The sequence below is a fragment of the Dendrobates tinctorius genome, unplaced genomic scaffold, assembly GCF_039654945.1.
Source record: "Dendrobates tinctorius isolate UK_male_01 unplaced genomic scaffold, ASM3965494v1 ptg000020l, whole genome shotgun sequence".
Lineage (NCBI taxonomy): Eukaryota > Metazoa > Chordata > Amphibia > Anura > Dendrobatidae > Dendrobates > Dendrobates tinctorius.
This window is the reverse complement of record NW_027361688.1, coordinates 8,474,643-8,493,072: the sequence shown is the minus strand read 5'-3', so window position 1 is coordinate 8,493,072 and position 18,430 is coordinate 8,474,643. Positions and strand designations below refer to the sequence as shown.

The 18,430-nt window shown below is 46.5% G+C and overlaps 1 protein-coding gene across 2 annotated transcripts; it reads left to right on the top strand.

Annotated features, from left to right (window-relative positions):
- Nucleotides 1-220: 220 nt before the first annotated feature.
- NDUFB2 (NADH:ubiquinone oxidoreductase subunit B2) lies at nt 221-12,460 on the top strand. Of its 2 annotated transcripts, none has more exons than XM_073567596.1 (4): nt 221-378; nt 3,408-3,552; nt 8,870-8,955; nt 12,396-12,460. In XM_073567596.1, the coding sequence occupies exons 1-3, from the start codon at nt 287-289 to the stop codon at nt 8,942-8,944; spliced, it is 312 nt and encodes a 103-aa protein (XP_073423697.1). In that variant the 5' UTR covers nt 221-286; the 3' UTR covers nt 8,945-8,955; nt 12,396-12,460. The 2 variants fall into 2 exon arrangements, with proteins under 2 accessions (XP_073423697.1, XP_073423698.1); XM_073567597.1 differs by having other exon boundaries at nt 8,870-8,990.
- Nucleotides 12,461-18,430: the final 5,970 nt, after the last annotated feature.

Below are 18,430 nucleotides of genomic sequence, written 5' to 3'. Positions count from 1 at the left end.
ATACTTAATCTAGATCGGTCATTTCTGTTCTATTGCTATAACGCGCTCTGTAGGGGTTAAAAGTGAATTCAAACGCGATTATCCAGATAGGAAAAACTGTAGGTATACAGAGGGATCATCGGAGAGCGATTTTAGAACGAAGTAAATTATAAACACCCCCCTATTTTTGGTAATGGTCGCGTCTGGGAGATGAGGGATTCTCGCGAGATTTCGTTAATTCCTGCAGCCAATCAGCGGCGGCGGCGTTGTCCTGCCGGAAGGTGACATTGCTGCAGCTTGCGGTGTCATGGCGTCGCTGGTGCGGCTCGGGGGAGCGCTGAGAGCCGGGAGCCGCCTCTTCTGCGGAGTCGTAGGGAGGCGGAGAACCGGGGTCCGCAAGTGAGTGAGGCCGCGGGGGGCAGAGGACGAGGAGAGGGCGCTTATAGAGGGCCGGCGCGGGGGGTTCTGGGTAATGGAGGATTTAAAGGGGGTTTCCATGAATTTTTAGGTCACGTGTGATCCAGCCTTCTCTTGCACGTATGACTCTGTGCGAGATCTCCTCTTGCTGTCTGTGACTGGAGTCCTCAGCATTTCTGCATTTTGGCTGTTTTTTGCCCATTTATCTGCCAGAAACCTCTTTTCTTGTAGTATTTCTAGGGAAGGCGACGGTTATTGGACGCATGTCGCGGTGGGGGATATTCTTCTGACCTAGGAGGGTGGTATAAAACCATAAATGCTCATTTTGGGGTCTCACCGGGGGGACGTCCGTAGTTGCATCCTTGCTGTTTTGTGTATACAGCCCCTATGCGGACTTATGGACTTCTATGGTTCCTTCCAGCTGAAACACAAGCCAAAGCAAACGGTGGTCTGTTACCGTGGAGATGTGCACGGGGACTGCATACACGAAACGGTGGAAGGTTTATCATCTTGTGTTGATGATAAAACATTGTAGATGTGGACTTTGATGTCGCTCGGCGGGGGGCGCTATTGCTCTGCAGCACAGGGGTCCTGGGATCGAATTTCCTGGAGACATCGGGGTCATTCTTCTCCAGGTCTTGTAGATGCTCTCGCTGGCTGCCTGGAGTATGGGGGGAGCTGCAGCCCCTGGTTTATGTGGCAGGGAAGAAAAGCTGCGTCAGGAGAAGGGTTTGAAGACCCCCCCCTAGTCCTGGGACTTCCACCAGGTCCTGCAGGCTCCATAGGGCACAATCAGACGGCCATATAAATTGGACGGAGATCGAAAGCACTGCGAGGACTGACCGGCAGGTCTCCTGACCCGAGCATGACAGCTGCATAGAAGTGCATGAGTGTCACACGCCCTGCTGGCCAGTCCGTGCACTGCGTTCTGATCTCCATCAGATTCATACGGCTGGCTGACTGCGGCATTAGAAGGATGGTGAGGAGAGATGAGGGTGGGATATGGATGATCAGTCCCTGGAATGACGGCACACGCACTGCAGGGGGAAAGCTTCCCGGGAGATGCTGGTGTCCTTTCTCTGTCTTGGTGCAGTTCCCTCCTTTTTACTTTTACCCTTCACTCCTTTTTTCCTTTTCTCTCCCTTTTTTACCCTTCACCCCCTTTTTTTTTTTTTTTTTTTTTTTTCCCCTTCACTCCCTTTTTTCCCTTCACTCCCTTTTTTTTCCCTTCACTCCCTTTTTTTTCCCTTCACTCCCTTTTTTTTCCCTTCACTCCCTTTTTTTACCTTTCACTCCCTTTTTTTACCTTTCACTCCCTTTTTTACCTTTCACTCCCTTTTTTTACCTTTCACTCCCTTTTTTTACCTTTCACTCCCTTTTTTTACCTTCACTCCCTTTTTTTTACCTTCACTCCCTTTTTTTTACCTTCACTCCCTTTTTTTACCTTCACTCCTTTTTTACCTTCACTCCCTTTTTTTACCTTCACTCCCTTTTTTTACCTTCACTCCCTTTTTTTACCTTCACTCCCTTTTTTTACCTTCACTCCCTTTTTTTACCTTCACTCCCTTTTTTTACCTTCACTCCCTTTTTTTACCTTCACTCCCTTTTTTTACCTTCACTCCCTTTTTTTACCTTCACTCCCTTTTTTTACCTTCACTCCCTTTTTTTACCTTCACTCCCTTTTTTTACCTTCACTCCCTTTTTTTACCTTCACTCCCTTTTTTTACCTTCACTCCCTTTTTTTACCTTCACTCCCTTTTTTTACCTTCACTCCCTTTTTTTCCCTTCACTCCCTTTTTTTCCCTTCACTCCCTTTTTTTCCCTTCACTCCCTTTTTTTCCCTTCACTCCCTTTTTTTCCCTTCACTCCCTTTTTTTCCCTTCACTCCCTTTTTTTCCCTTCACTCCCTTTTTTTCCCTTCACTCCCTTTTTTTCCCTTCACTCCCTTTTTTTCCCTTCACTCCCTTTTTTTCCCTTCACTCCCTTTTTTTCCCTTCACTCCCTTTTTTTCCCTTCACTCCCTTTTTTTCCCTTCACTCCCTTTTTTTCCCTTCACTCCCTTTTTTTCCCTTCACTCCCTTTTTTTCCCTTCACTCCCTTTTTTTCCCTTCACTCCCTTTTTTTCCCTTCACTCCCTTTTTTTCCCTTCACTCCCTTTTTTTCCCTTCACTCCCTTTTTTTCCCTTCACTCCCTTTTTTTCCCTTCACTCCCTTTTTTTCCCTTCACTCCCTTTTTTTCCCTTCACTCCCTTTTTTTCCCTTCACTCCCTTTTTTTCCCTTCACTCCCTTTTTTTCCCTTCACCCCCTTTTTTTCCCTTCACCCCCTTTTTTTCCCTTCACCCCCTTTTTTTCCCTTCACCCCCTTTTTTTCCCTTCACCCCCTTTTTTTCCCTTCACCCCCTTATTTACCCATCACTTTCTTTTTTTCCCCTTCACCCCCTTTTTTTTTCTTTTTTTTTTTCCCTTCACTCCCTTTTTTTCCCTTCACTCCCTTTTTTTACCTTTCACTCCCTTTTTTTACCTTTCACTCCCTTTTTTTACCTTTCACTCCCTTTTTTTTACCTTTCACTCCCTTTTTTTTACCTTTCACTCCCTTTTTTTTACCTTTCACTCCCTTTTTTTTACCTTTCACTCCCTTTTTTTTACCTTTCACTCCCTTTTTTTCCCTTCACTCCCTTTTTTTCCCTTCACTCCCTTTTTTTCCCTTCACTCCCTTTTTTTCCCTTCACCCCCTTATTTACCCATCACTTTCTTTTTTTCCCCTTCACTCCCTTTTTTTTTTCCCCTTCACTCCCTTTTTTTTTTCCCCTTCACTCCCTTTTTTTTTTCCCCTTCACTCCCTTTTTTACCCCTTCACTCCCTTTTTTACCCATCACTTTCTTTTTTTTACCCTTCACTCCCTTTTTTTTTTACCCTTCACCCCCTTTTTTTTTTACCCTTCACCCCCTTTTCCTCTTGCCCCTCCTTCCCCCCCCCCTCCTTTTTTCACGTTTTTCCTCTTGTTTTCTAGTGCCGGGGGTGAGGTTCACATAGCGCCACGATACAGAGAAATGGTGGAACTGACCAAATCCCAGAACATTCAGGCCGAGCTGCTCGGGGGCTTCATGTGGTTCTGGATTCTTTGGCATTTTTGGCACAACCCTGATGCAGTTTTGGTGAGAATTTGCTGTTATTACTCAGACTACAGGTTTTTAGGATGTCTTTCTTTCCCTCTCCTGATCTCTCTTTTAGAGTGTGCATATACAAAAAAAACCTGACCAGCACCTCCTAAGTGTGAATAGGTGCAAGCTGCAGTGACTGCAAAACATATATGAAAAAGGCAGCACAGCAGCACCCTGTGAATGCCAAGACATACAATGTCAATGGAAATAACTTCCAAACGCTCCGTCCTCAGCAAAATGTACTTACAAAAGCGAAGGTTCTTAGCGCATGATTTGGCCAATTCATGTGTGCCCGGCAAGGTGACACTTCTCTGACGGGTCCTGTCTAAACTCTTCCATATCCTACTATATATGCCACTTTCTGGTTAAAAAACCTACTATAATGGACAAACATGTCTCTCCTGGGCTGCAAGCCTCCAATTTGAATGGACAAGTAGAACTGGTTGACAACACCTGCAGGTTAATGGGAGGAGAGCAAGTGTCAGAGCAGAGGGAGTCACCCCCCCCCCCCCCCAAAATAACAAATGTGCCAAGAACCTTCTTATAGCTTTTTTTTTTTTGGGGGGGGTGACTACCTCTGCTCTGACACTTGCTCTCCTCCCATTAACCTGCAGGTGTTGTCAACCAGTTCTACTTGCCCATTCAAATTGGAGGCTTGCAGCCCAGGAGAGACATGTTTGTCCATTATAGTAGGTTTTTTTAACCTGAAAGTGGCATGTATAGTAGGATATGGTAGGGTTTAGACAGGACCCGTCAGAGAAGTGTCACCTTGCCGCGGTTGACAGGCACACATAAATTGGCCAAATCATGCGCTAAGAACCTTCGTTTTTGTAAGTACATCTTGCTGAGGACGGAGCGTTTGGAAGTTATTTCCATTGACCTCATATGTCTTGGCATTCACAGGGTGCTGCTGTGCTGCCTTTTTCGTATATATTTTAGAGTGTGCAGAGTTGTTTTTTCTGATACAAAGTGTCACGGTCACGTGTGTCTGGACGCAGTGAGTACCGCAAGGCGAACCCATATGACACACGTGACCCTGGATACACCGCCTCCAGTGGGGCGAATTTAAATAATAAACACGTGCAGTGCAATATACACCGCCTCCAACTGGCGAATTTAGTCATTACACGTATATACAAATCTTAAAAAGGAGAAAACGGAGTAACGGATCCAAAATATATGCAAAAGTATAAATTTTATTAGTACTCACATCAAGTGCTGACAAGTATACAAGTTGACTAAAATAGGGGGGATAAGAATCCTTTCACATGTCATTGATTCATTTATGTTCAGTGTCCATTGGACTTGCACATTGACTCCTCTGGATGGTTTGTTTTTTTTTTGGCGCTCTAGACATGTACAACTATGTACAATACACATTTAATTGAGTATGCCATATTTGACTATCTTTTACCATTAGACATATGTCTGTTATGTGCAATGCCCATGGGCTGACTGAACGTTGTGCCATGTAGATTTCGAGCACTGGTATCATTTTATTTACCCTGTCCTTGTCTGTCCTGATTGTTGTATCATTGGGGCTTATCCCCCCTATTTTAGTCAACTTGTATACTTGTCAGCACTTGATGTGAGTACTAATAAAATTTATACTTTTGCATATATTTTGGATCCGTTACTCCGTTTTCTCCTTTTTAAGATTAGCATATGGAGTGGTAATCCATGCACAAGGCGTTTTTGGACCATGGTCACCGCCTTGTCTCGTTCTCTGATACTGGGCATTATCATACACGTATATACAAGTCTGGAAACCCCGCCTCCAGTAAGGCGAATTTAAACAATAAGGGAAACATTAACAATGGTGGGCCCTGCGATAGGGAATAGGGAAGTGGAGACCTCCTGAGCTACCCTGAGCCAGTGTCCCTGCACTCCTAACGTTCCCTATGCCGGTTCCGCACCGGGCGCGCAACAGGAACCTAATAACCCTAGCTCGCCCTAACCTAAACCCTCACTAGGGAATTGGTCGGTGCGGAAACTAATCCTACCACTGCACTAAAACACACATGAGGAAAAATGACAATACAGGGGAAACACCACTTAGCTTTGCTCTGTTGCGTACGCTCCTAGCAACAGAGCCCACCACCTGAGTGCATCTTCTCCTCCACCCGGATCCATCACCATAACCGGATCCATCACCATAGTGCAGCCTTGGAGCAGAGTCCACCACCAATTGCAGAAGTCCAGTAACAGAGTCCCAAAGATGAGTTCAGCTCCTGCCCAAAAAGTCCATCATGCTTGAGTCCAGCTCTCAGCAACCAAGTCCCGCATGCTGAGTGCAACTCTCTCCATAGTCGCCACTCCACCAAGCCATGCAAGTACTTCATGCCAACACCATAAACTGCGACTCCACCACGCCATGCCAGCCCTTCTTACAGACCACATAGCTGCCACTCGTCCCGTCTGGCTGGGCTGCGCAGGACTCATGTTCAGCTCCTTCCTCACCCCAGGCTTACTTGCCAAATGAACACACAATATCACCAACCGTGATTGAAAACCTCTGACTCTCTTTTATAGAGCCTAACACCTGCTTTGTAATTAAGTGCACATTAAACCAAAGAAACTAAAGTGCACTACCGCTCACCACCACCGGGGCAACTCAGAATGAATGACACCACATGTGATAATTCTAATGGCCACTGGGGGCAATCACATCACTTTGGCACCAAGCCAAAGGAAAAAAAAGTTCACTTTGTCCATTTAAACTGTCAGATCCAAACTGGATAATGACAGTACCCTCTCCTTAATGAGGGGCCTCTGGACCCTCTAGACCACTACTCATTAGGGAAACACCTACAGAGGGGACGCCCAGATCCAGAGTTCACCCCACCACCACCTGACACCTTAGGTTTATGACAAACGCACTGCTGGTATTGGCAATACATGTTCTGGAGGCACCACTCATCTCCACAGCGCCGACCTGGGGAGCGAGTTTATGTATGTGTATGTTTACTATGAGCTGATCAGACTCCACAACACGCTTCCACAAGATGTATTTTGGTGGCCACCCATACATGCTCGTTCACACACAGGTCCGGACCTGAACGTTTATTGCCACACATTCGTTTGTCATATTTTGGTGAACTCATTCTGGACTCGACAACAGAGGCGTCCCCCTGCTGTCACCACTCTCACCCCCGCTATTCACCAAGGGACACCACCCTCCAACCCTTTCACCATGAGGTCTACGCCTCCCAGGGTTGGTTAATGGCGAGGGTTGAGATTTGTCCCAACTCCCCCGCAGCACACCTGCTGCTCAAACCTGGAGGAGAAGGGGACAGGAAAATGGAGGAAATATTCACTCGCTGGTCGCCTCCACACGACCAGGAGGCGGCGGCTTCTTCGGTGGTATAGAAGATTTGGCGTAAGCACCGCGGACTATACACCAGTCTGCTCACTACAGGGACGTACCCCTTCACCTCGGGGAAACCCAGACAGCACCATGGGGATCACCAACGCCACCCACCTGTCTGGGTACGTCCGCCTGTATGAACAAGTCCCGCTCCCCAGCAGCGACTCTAGGGGGCTTTTTGCCAGACCGCAGCCGCCATTTTGATTTCCTGGTTATCTGAGCAGAGGCCCCAGACCCTGATAACTGCTGCTGCAGCTGCTCTAACACACCATGCCGCTCCTCACTCACCTCAGTGAGGCCCGGCAGCAATTTCTCACAGGTCTCCACATGGCCAAGGCTCCCTAGAACAAAAAAAAAGTAAGGGTTGGTGATATTGTCACGTGTGCCTGGACGCAGCGAGTACCGCAAGGCGAACCCATATGACACACGTGACCCTGGATACACCACCTCCAGTGGGGCGAATTTAAGTAATAAACTCGTGCAGCTGGATACACCGCCTCCAACTGGCGAATTTAGACATACACGTATATACAAGTCTGGAAACCCCGCCTCCAGTAAGGCGAATTTAAACAATAAGGGAAACCTGGGAAACATTAACAATGGTGGGCCCTGCGATAGGGAATAGGGAAGTGGAGACCTCCTGAGCTCCCCTGAGCCAGTGTCCCTGCACTCCTAACGTTCCCTATGCTGGTTCCGCACCGGGCGCGCAACAGGAACCTAAAAACCCTAGCTCGCCCTGACCTAAACCCTCACTAGGGAATTGGTCGGTGCGGAAACTAATCCCACCACTGCACTAAACATACATGAGGGAAAATGACAATACAGGGGAAACACCACTTAGCTTTGCTCTGTTGTGTATGCTCCTAGCAACAGAGCCCACCACCTGCGTGCATCTTCTCCTCCACCTGGATCCATCACCATAAATGGATCCTTCACCATAGTGCAGCCTTGGAGCAGAGTCCACCACCAATTGCAGAAGTCCAGTAACAGAGTCCCAAAGATGAGTTCAGCTCCTGCCCAAAAAGTCCATCATGCTTGAGTCCAGCTCTCAGCAACCAAGTCCCGCATGCTGAGTTCAACTCTCTCCGTAGTCGTCACTCCACCAAGCCATGCAAGCACTTCCTGCCGACACCACAAACTGTGACTCCACCACGCCATGCCAGCCCTTGTTGCAGACCACATAGCTGCCACTCGTCCCCTCTGGCTGGGCTGCGCAGGACTCATGTTCAGCTAATTCCTCACCCAGGCTTACTTGCCAAATGAACACACAATATCACCAACCGTGATTGAAAACCTCTGACTCTCTGTTATAGAGGCTAACACCTGCTTTGTAATTAAGTGCACATGAAATTAAAGTGCACTACCGCTCACCACCACCGGGGCAACTCAGAATGAATGACACCACGTGTGATAATTCTAATGGCCACCGGGGGCAATCACATCACTTTGGCACCTAGCCAAAGGGAAAAAAAAAGTTCACTTTGTCCATTTAAACTGTCAGATCCAAACTGGATCATGACACAAAGCACCAGATCTTTAGCATGGATGTAAAGCTAGAGTGGGCACTGGAATCCTTTCTAGCACCCTCTAACCTCGTCCACATTAAAAGCCTCTCTCCTACCAACCAGCACTTGCCTTATTAAGCTGCCATCTTGTCGGCAACCAGAAACTACATATCCCATGATGTCTTGCCATAGAGAGTATTCCAAATTGTGAGCAGGAGGCCAGAGCGATAGAGATGCAGGTCGGAGGCCCAGGAGAGGAGACTGCGCTCTGTGCAGCAGCATGTCACAGGCAGGACACAAACTCCTGCCCCAGTGCAGGCAGGACAGAGATGATCGGGGATCTACTGGGAGAAGATATGTAATACGCGACTACTGAGCAGCGACATCAGACATAATCATCACACGTGGAGGTTACAAATTTTCTCTTTATTTTTCATAGGGTCACTTTCCATATCCGGACCCCTCACAGTGGACTGACGAGGAGCTGGGACTGTCCCCCGAAGACGAAGAGTGAGGCTCTCTACAGTACGAACAAGGCGTAACATCCTTAGACATCTGCGGTGAGGGCCCCCTAAGCTGACGAATACTCGTACCGAGGGGGCGACGCGCTGGATTACACAACAGCCCCTAAAATCAGTAGGCTGGTTATATAATCCACACCCAGCCTGGGGAATCCAGCAGAGGAGCTGCTATGTGCCCTGTTTAATGGGCAGAGGAACCCAAATCCCGGCCAGCATGAATCCGAGCCCGGCAGTATGATTGCAGACAGGTGTGTATATATATATATACAGTGCCTACAAGTAGTATTCAACCCCCTGCAGATTTAGCAGGTTTACACATTCGGAATTAACTTGGCATTGTGACATTTGGACTGTAGATCAGCCTGGAAGTGTGAAATGCACTGCAGCAAAAAAGAATGTTATTTCTTTGTTTAATTTTTTTTTAAATTGTGAAAAGTTTATTCAGAGGGTCATTTATTATTCAACCCCTCAAACCACCAGAATTCTGTTTGGTTCCCCTAAAGTATTAAGAAGTATTTCAGGCACAAAGAACAATGAGCTTCACATGTTTGGATTAATTATCTCTTTTTCCAGCCTTTTCTGACTATTTAAGACCCTCCCCAAACTTGTGAACAGCACTCATACATGGTCAACATGGGAAAGACAAAGGAGCATTCCAAGGCCATCAGAGACAAGATCGTGGAGGGTCACAAGGCTGGCAAGGGGTACAAAACCCTTTCCAAGGAGTTGGGCTTACCTGTCTCCACTGTTGGGAGCATCATCCGGAAGTGGAAGGCTTATGGAACTACTGTTAGCCTTCCACGGCCTGGACAGCCTTTGAAAGTTTCCTCCCGTGCCGAGGCCAGGCTTGTCCGAAGAGTCAAGGCTAACCCAAGGACAACAAGGAAGGAGCTCCGGGAAGATCTCATGGCAGTGGGGACATTGGTTTCAGTCAATACCATAAGTAACGTACTCCACCGCAATGGTCTCCGTTCCAGACGAGCCCGTAAGGTACCTTTTACTTTCAAAGCGTCATGTCAAGGCTCGTCTTCAGTTTGCTCATGATCACTTGGAGGACTCTGAGACAGACTGGTTCAAGGTTCTCTGGTCTGATGAGACCAAGATCGAGATCTTTGGTGCCAACCACACACGTGACGTTTGGAGACTGGATGGCACTGCATACGACCCCAAGAATACCATCCCTACAGTCAAGCATGGTGGTGGCACCATCATGCTGTGGGGCTGTTTCTCAGCCAAGGGGCCTGGCCACCTGGTCCGCATCCATGGGAAGATGGATAGCACGGCCTACCTGGAGATTTTGGCCAAGAACCTCCGCTCCTCCATCAAGGATCTTAAGATGGGTCGTCATTTCATCTCCCAACAAGACAACGACCCAAAGCACACAGCCAAGAAAACCAAGGCCTGGTTCAAGAGGCAAAAAATCAAGGTGTTGCAGTGGCCTAGTCAGTCTCCTGACCTTAACCCAATTGAAAACTTGTGGAAGGAGCTCAAGATTAAAGTCCACATGAGACACCCAAAGAACCTAGATAACTTGGAGAAGATCTGCATGGAGGAGTGGGCCAAGATAACTCCAGAGACCTGTGCCGGCCTGATCAGGTCTTATAAAAGACGATTATTAGCTGTAATTGCAAACAAGGGTTATTCCACAAAATATTAAACCTAGGGGTTGAATAATAATTGACCCACACTTGTATGTTTAAAATTTATTAAAATTTAACTGAGCAACATAACTTTTTGGTTTGTAAGATTTATGCATCTGTTAATAAATCCTGCTCTTGTGTGAAGTTTGAAGGCTCTAACTTATTTGCATCTTATCAAACCTTATCAAACCTGCTAAATCTGCAGGGGGTTGAATACTACTTGTAGGCACTGTATATATATATATATATATATATATCTCACATTTCAGAGGAAATAAAGTTAGAAGATCCTTTTCTTCACGTTACTCACGGTGATACAGTTCCTTCACTATGGGAGAGACCTTTTTGTCACCTGAAACGTTGTTGGGAAGAGTCTAGTCTCTGCCTATGGTTCCCGGCCGGATCCTCTAACTATATTTTATCTGAAACGTCTCGGAGAAAAAATATGTCTTGCTGTCAGGTTGTGATTCATGCTGTCTGAGGTTTGTGCAGCCTGAATCAGCTGCCCTTTAATAGTCTATTACATCCTTATGTAAGGTCGCTTTAACCCTCTAATGATCACTTGTGAACATAGACTTCTTAACACCAGTTTGGGGGATATACATGGGATCTCCGCCAGGTTGGACAGTGATCACCAGTACGTTCCACCCGTGCCATACGATTACAGTGGAAATGTACGGCTTGTGGTCATGAACACATCTTTGTATATTTGTATATTTGTGTATTGTATATTTGTATATTTTATCTGAAACGTCTCGGAGAAAAAATATGTCTTGCTGTCAGGTTGTGATTCATGCTGTCTGAGGTTTGTGCAGCCTGAATCAGCTGCCCTTTAATAGTCTATTACATCCTTATGTAAGGTCGCTTTAACCCTCTAATGATCACTTGTGAACATAGACTTCTTAACACCAGTTTGGGGGATATACATGGGATCTCCGCCAGGTTGGACAGTGATCACCAGTACGTTCCACCCGTGCCATACGATTACAGTGGAAATGTACGGCTTGTGGTCATGAACACAGCATTGAAGGATTTCCGTCACAACATGGGTCTCGGGGCTCACGTAGGCATCTGTGAAATGTGATCCAAGCAAGAATCCAAATACAAAGTCTGCCTGCTGGTCTCCCGACCTGAACTGTACTGCCTCGTATCGGGAGATCCGCGAATAGTCCACGCATTGAGGGCTGTGCTCAGACCGGACGTCTGCATGAGCCCTAACTGGTGTAAGCTCCAAGTCCATTATATAACGGGGGACGCCATGTTTTTCTATCCCCTAAATCTATTAGACATCACTAATAGCAACAGACCAAACAATAGCCAGCACTCACATCTTCTTACAGGGATTGCTTTATTGATCCAGTAGTGTAAAAGGCACGAAAAATGGCAAAAAAAAAAAAAATCAACTGCGATCCCAGGCAACATGTTTCAGACCTGCATGGCCAAGGCTTGACAAAGGACCGTGCAGGTCGGAAACATGTAGCCTGGGAGCACATTGGAGATTTCTGCCTTTTTTCATTTTTGTGCTGTTTTCAACCATGTTTTTTGCCTTTTTATACCACTGGATCAATAAAGCCATTATTTTTTAGAGGATGTGAGCGCCCGCTATCGTTTGGACTGTTGCTATTCCTGGAGTATTTTGCCGTGCGACTGGAATGGTGAGCTGATTGCTTCACAGTAGACGTCATTGCCGTCCTCTGCTGCACTGACAATGGGGTGGAGCGGATGTGATAATACGGCAATTCTAGATTTACCTGCCTTCGTAAATATCCTTGTAACGCTTTTTTTTTTTTTTTCCCTTTCGCAGTGATATCGGCTCTTCCCTGTGAGGCGCTCGTCCAGATTCTTGTAAATAAACGTAAATTCTATTTATGGATCTTGTGTTTTTTCTCTCTTTTTCTTTTTTTATGTCTTCAGTCGCCATGAGATGTTTAATATCTCGTTTTAATAGACAGTCAGTGTCAGACAGCCATGACATGCGTATCTTTAGACGATAGAGGGTCCTTACACTCCTGTCCCTTTGATTTATGTCTACACTGTGTTCCAAATTATTATGCAAATTGGATTTAAGTGTCATAAAGATGTAATTTTTTGTTTTTCAAATAAACTCATAGATGCTATTGTGTATGAGGGCTCTTTGGATCACTGGAATCAATCTCAAATTCCTGTGATAATTAGTTTACCAGGAGAGCCCAATTAAAGGAAAACTACTGAAGAATGATGTTCCACATTATTAAGCAGGGCACAGGTTTCAAGGAATTTAGGAAAGAAAAAAAACCTCTCAGCTGCTGAAAAGCATCAAATAGTGCAATGCCTTGGTCAAGAGATGAAAACATTAGATATTTCCCAAAAATTTAAACGTGACCATCGTACTGTTAAGAGATTTGTGGTTGATTCTGAGCACAGACATGTTTGTGCTGATAAAGGCAGAATGAGGAAGGTTTCTGCCAGGCAAGTTCATTGGATTAAGAGAGCAGCTGCTAAAAAGCCATTACAAACCAGCAAACAGATATTTAAAGCTGCTGGTGCCTCTGGAGTCCCTCGAACCTCAAGGTGTAGGATCCTTCAAAGGCTGCAGTGGTGCATAAATCTACTATTCGGCCACCCCTAAACAGTGTTCACAAGCAGAAATGGTTGCAGTGGGCCCAGACATACATGAAGACTAATTTTCATACAGTCTTGTTTACTGATGAGTGTCGAGCAACCCTGGATGGTCCAGATGGATGGAGTAGTGGATGGTTGGTGGATGGCCACTATGCCCCTACAAGGCTGCGACGTCAGTAAGGAGGTGGAGGAGTCATGTGTTGGGCTGGAATCATGGGGAAACAGCTGGTAGGGCTCTTTAAGGTTCCTGAAGGTGTGAAAATGACCTCTGCAAAGTATATCGAGTTTCTGACTGACAGCTGTCATCCATGGTATAAAAAGCAGAAACGTGCCTTCAGGAGCAAAATCCTCTTCATGCATGACAATGCACCATGTCATGCTGCAAAGAAGACCTCTGAGTCATTGACTGCTATGGGCATAAAAGGAGATAAACTCATGGTGTGGCCACCATCTTCCCCTGACCTCAACCCTGTAGAGAACCTTTGGAGTATCATCAAGCAAAAGATCTATGAGGGTGGGAGGCCGGTCACATCCAAACAGCAGCTCTGGGAGGCGATTCTGACTTCATGCAAAGAAATACAAGCAGAAACTCTCCAAAAACTCCCAAGTTCAATGGATGCAAGAATTGTGAAGGTGACATCAAAGAAGGGTTCCTATGTTACCATGTAACTGGGCCTGTTAGGATGTTTTGGAGTTAAATATCCTTTTTGTTCAGTGAATGTGACCTCTTAATGCTGCAAATTCCACAAATGAGCATTTTCAGTTCTTTAAAACAGATCAAATGTTTAGAAATTCTACTGTGCCTAATAATTTGGAACAGTGCAATTTGAGTTTTTATTCATTTTGGAGATTATACTGTTATCATTGGGAGGTTTCTTCAATAAAATTTGATGCATACTCTAACTGGTGATTAGTTTTATTAGACTGACTGTCATTTGTACCGACTGTTTAGGAAAATCAGAGAAAAATATCATTTGCATAATAATTTGGAACACAGTGTATGCCTTTATCACTCCACTGAGCCGGGAAGACAGTACTATCTGTGCCTGCACTATACACAGACATCACTGTCTGTTCATCGCTTTACAGGGATACGGTACTATCCTTCCCTACAATATATAGGAGGCAGCACTATCTGTGCCAACATACCTTAAACGGAAAGACAGGCAAGCAGCATTACCTGTAACTTCATAATGCACAGGAAGGTAAATACTATTTGTCAATGAGGCAGCACTATATTTTCATACGATACAGTACCTTGAGAAATTTGCACATTATTTCACGTTACACCCACAAACTTAAATTTATTTTATTGGTATTTTATGTGATATACCATGCTATAGAGAAAAAAAAATAAAAATTCATAAAGAAATCTCCGGCAAGATGACCTATTACCTACACTCACAAACATATGGGATTAATTATAACTGAGGAAGTGAGAAAGAGCTGACACTTCAACCTCCATTGAAGTAGGACCTCCTTCAGTGAATCGGTAATTATGACAATAATAATAATCTTTATTTATATAGCGCCAACATATTCCGCAGCGCTTTACAGTTGAACAGTTTCAAACACAACAGACATAAGTAACAACGTTAACCATACAATAATTAAAGCAAAATAAGACGACCCTGCTCGTGGGAGCTTACAATCTACAATGAGGTGGGGGAGATACAAAGCACAGGTTTGTATTTACAATGATGGTCCAGCCATCTTCAGGGGGTGGGGGTTAGATGGAGATAGTGAATGGGCTACACACACAAACATAACATGACTTTGATTACTGAATGTGATAGGCCGCTCTGAACAAATGTGTTTTGAGCGAGCGCCTAAAACTATGCAAATTGTGGATGGTCCTAATATCTTGGGGTAGAGCATTCCAGAGAATTGGCGCAGCACGGGAGAAGTCTTGGAGTCGGGAGTGGGAGGTGCCAAGGGAACTGTTGAGAGGCAGCCAGTCTAGGATTTATATACTCAAAGGCGAACCGTTCCTGAGGCAAGGGCTTCCTCTGATCAAAGGAATTCTCAGACTGTGGAACCGGTGGTCAGTGAGGAATATTGCGGCTTGCATCATTCTGATATTTATGGGAGATATATTTTCAGCGTCGGAGCAAGGAGATTAACATAGCTCATTCACTCACCTCACCATAAGGCCAGCTGAACACCTCTAACTTAATAGCGGTCTGATGCTATCAGTGCCATGTTTCATCTCTATAGAAAGGTAAAATCGTGACAGGAAATGACAATATCTACTGCCTGGGACTTCCAGGGGAGAAGATATCCTGAATGTTTTGGATCTCATAATCTAAAGACCTAGAATATCGAACAACTAGCCCCCCCCATATGAGCTCACCTAGAGAAGGTATGTGGGTATAACATTCATTTAATAAAAATCAGAGTTTGGGTTTTTGTATTTTGGAAGAAGATCAAATACTCTGGCTCTCTCTGTTGCTCGAAGGAGTGCTTCCCTCCTCTAAACTTTGAGCCATTTCCATGACACAGGTTTAGTACTTTTTCTTTTGATATCCTTTTTTTTTTTCTGTGGGATATGTATATATTTTGTATTGTTTTGTTCCCATTTTGTAACATCCTTGTATATATTTTTTTTTTTATAAACACTGCCTACCTTTCTAGATTTAACATATACAATATAATGGCTCTGTTCCTCTTGCTCTGTATACCGCACCTCTGAAGACATACGCTACCTGTAACGGATGTCTAATCGGCCTGTATAAATGATTGGTGTTGGCAGATGGTAATTCCTTTTGTTATGTTATTGTGGAGGTGGCAGTGACCATATCAATGTATATACATATATGCCATGTGTTGGAATTGGAGGTGTATATATCATACACTCCGTGTTCCACTATTACCTGCTTAGTAGTGGAAGCAGCAACAGTTGGGTCTCCTTCATTTGTGTTTCTTGATTTTGGCAGAGCTCTCAGAGCATCAGGCCTACAGCTGTCACTCATCTACTAGTTACTGATCAAACTGTAAGGGCTCATACTCACTTGCGAGTGACTCGCACGAAAACCCGGCACTGCCGCCGGGACTGGAGAGTGCGGCTGCATAGAAATACATGTAGCTGCACGCTCCGGTACGAGTGCCGGCGGCAGTGCCAGGTTTTCATGCGAGAGAATCGTGCGAGTCTCTGGCAAGTGAGTATGAGCCCTAAGCAAGAAATACTGCTCCAAGCCCTGTCCAATGCTTAAATGTGGCATGGTTTCAGTACCACGCTGTTAGCTCAAATTTATATTGTGAAACGTGGACTCCTGGCTGGAGCACAATATCAGCACAAAATACCGTATATACTCGTGTATAAGCCGACCCCCCCCCCAAATTTGCCACAAAAAACTAGGAAAAATTATTGACTCGTGTATAAGCCTAGGGTGGAAAATGGAGCAGCTACTGGTAAATTTCAAAAATAAAAATAGATACCAATAAAAGTAAAATTAATTGAGACATCAGTAGGTTAAATGTTTTTGATTATCCATATTGAATCAGGAGCCCCATATAATGCTCCATACAGTCCAAGATGGCCCAATAAGATGCTCCATACAAAATACACCCCATAATATGCTGCACAAAGGTTAATAATGGCCCCATAAGATGCTCCATAGAATATGCCCCATATGCTGCCCCATAAAGGTTATGGCCCCATAAGATATTTCATAGATTATGCTCCATAGGTTATGCCCCCATAAATTGCTCCATAGATTATGCCCCATAACATGCTCCATAGTTTGTGCCCCCATATGCTGCTCCACAGGGCCGCCATCAGGGCATGACAGGCCTTACATGTGTATGGGGCCCGGTGATTAGGGGGGCCCGACCATGCTGGCAGCCCGATCCGCGCTGGGGCCCCCCTACATTTTATACAGGCTTCTGCAGCTTTATTTTAAATTCAGACTCAGCGCCTGCCGGGCCCCTCGGGCAGGCCCCCCCCCCGCACCATGGTCCAGCCAGCGCCGAAATCCCCCCCTGCACAATGGTCCAGCCACAGCTCCGCCCTCACCTGACGTCACACACTGCTCTGCTCCTCCACTTCCTCATTCAGTCAGTGTGCCACGTGGGACTGGGCGAGGGAGGGAGCCTTGCCGCTGGAGCACAGCCAGATAACAAGGTAAGAAGAATTTTTTTTTTTTTTTTTTGAGAGCGGCTATCCAGGGGGCCTGGGGCAGAATTCTGGGGGCAGAATGCTGGACGCTGGGGGCAGAATGCTGGGGGCAGAATGCTGGATGCTGGGGGCAGAATGCTGGAGGCAGAATGCTGGATGCTGGGGGCAGAATGCTGGAGGCAGAATGCTGGACGCTGGGGGCAGAATGCTGGGGGCAGAATGCTGGACGCTGGGGGCAGAATGCTGGGGGCAGAATGCTGGACGCTGGGGGCAGAATGCTGGGGGCAGAATGCTGGACGCTGGGGGCAGAATGCTGGGGGCAGAATGCTGGACGCTGGGGGCAGAATGCTGGGGGCAGAATGCTGGACGCTGGGGGAAGAATGCTGGGGGCAGAATGCTGGACGCTGGGGGAAGAATGCTGGGGGCAGAATGCTGGACATGGGGCAGGAATGCTGGGGGCAGAATGCTGGACGATGGGGGCAGAATGCTGGACGCTGGGGGCAGAATGCTGGAGGCAGAATGCTGGACGCTGGGGGCAGAATTCTGGAGGCTGGACGCTGGGGGCAGAATGCGGGGGGCAGAATGCTGGACGCTGGGGGCAGAATGCTGGGGGCAGAATGCTGGACATGGGGCAGGAATGCTGGGGGCAGAATGCTGGACGCTGGGGGCAGAATGCTGGACGCTGGGGGCAGAATGCTGGACGCTGGGGCAGAATGCTGGACGCTGGGGGCAGAATGCTGGACGCTGGGGGCAGAATGCTGGACGCTGGGGGCAGAATGCTGGACGCTGGGGGCAGAATGTTGGACACTGGGGGCAGAATTCTGGGGGCAGAATGCTGGACGCTGGGGGCAGAATGCTGGACGCTAGGGGCAGAATGCTGGGAGCAGAATGCTGGACGCTGGGGGCAGAATGCTGGACATGGGGCAGAATGCTGGGGGCAGAATGGACATGGGGCAGAATGCTGGACGCTGGGGCAGAATGCTGGACATGGGGCATAATGCTGGACACTGGGGGCAGAATGGACATGGGGCAGAATGCTGGACGCTGGGGGCAGAATGCTGGACATGGGGCATAATGCTGGACACTGGGGGCAGAATGGACATGGGGCAGAATGCTGGACG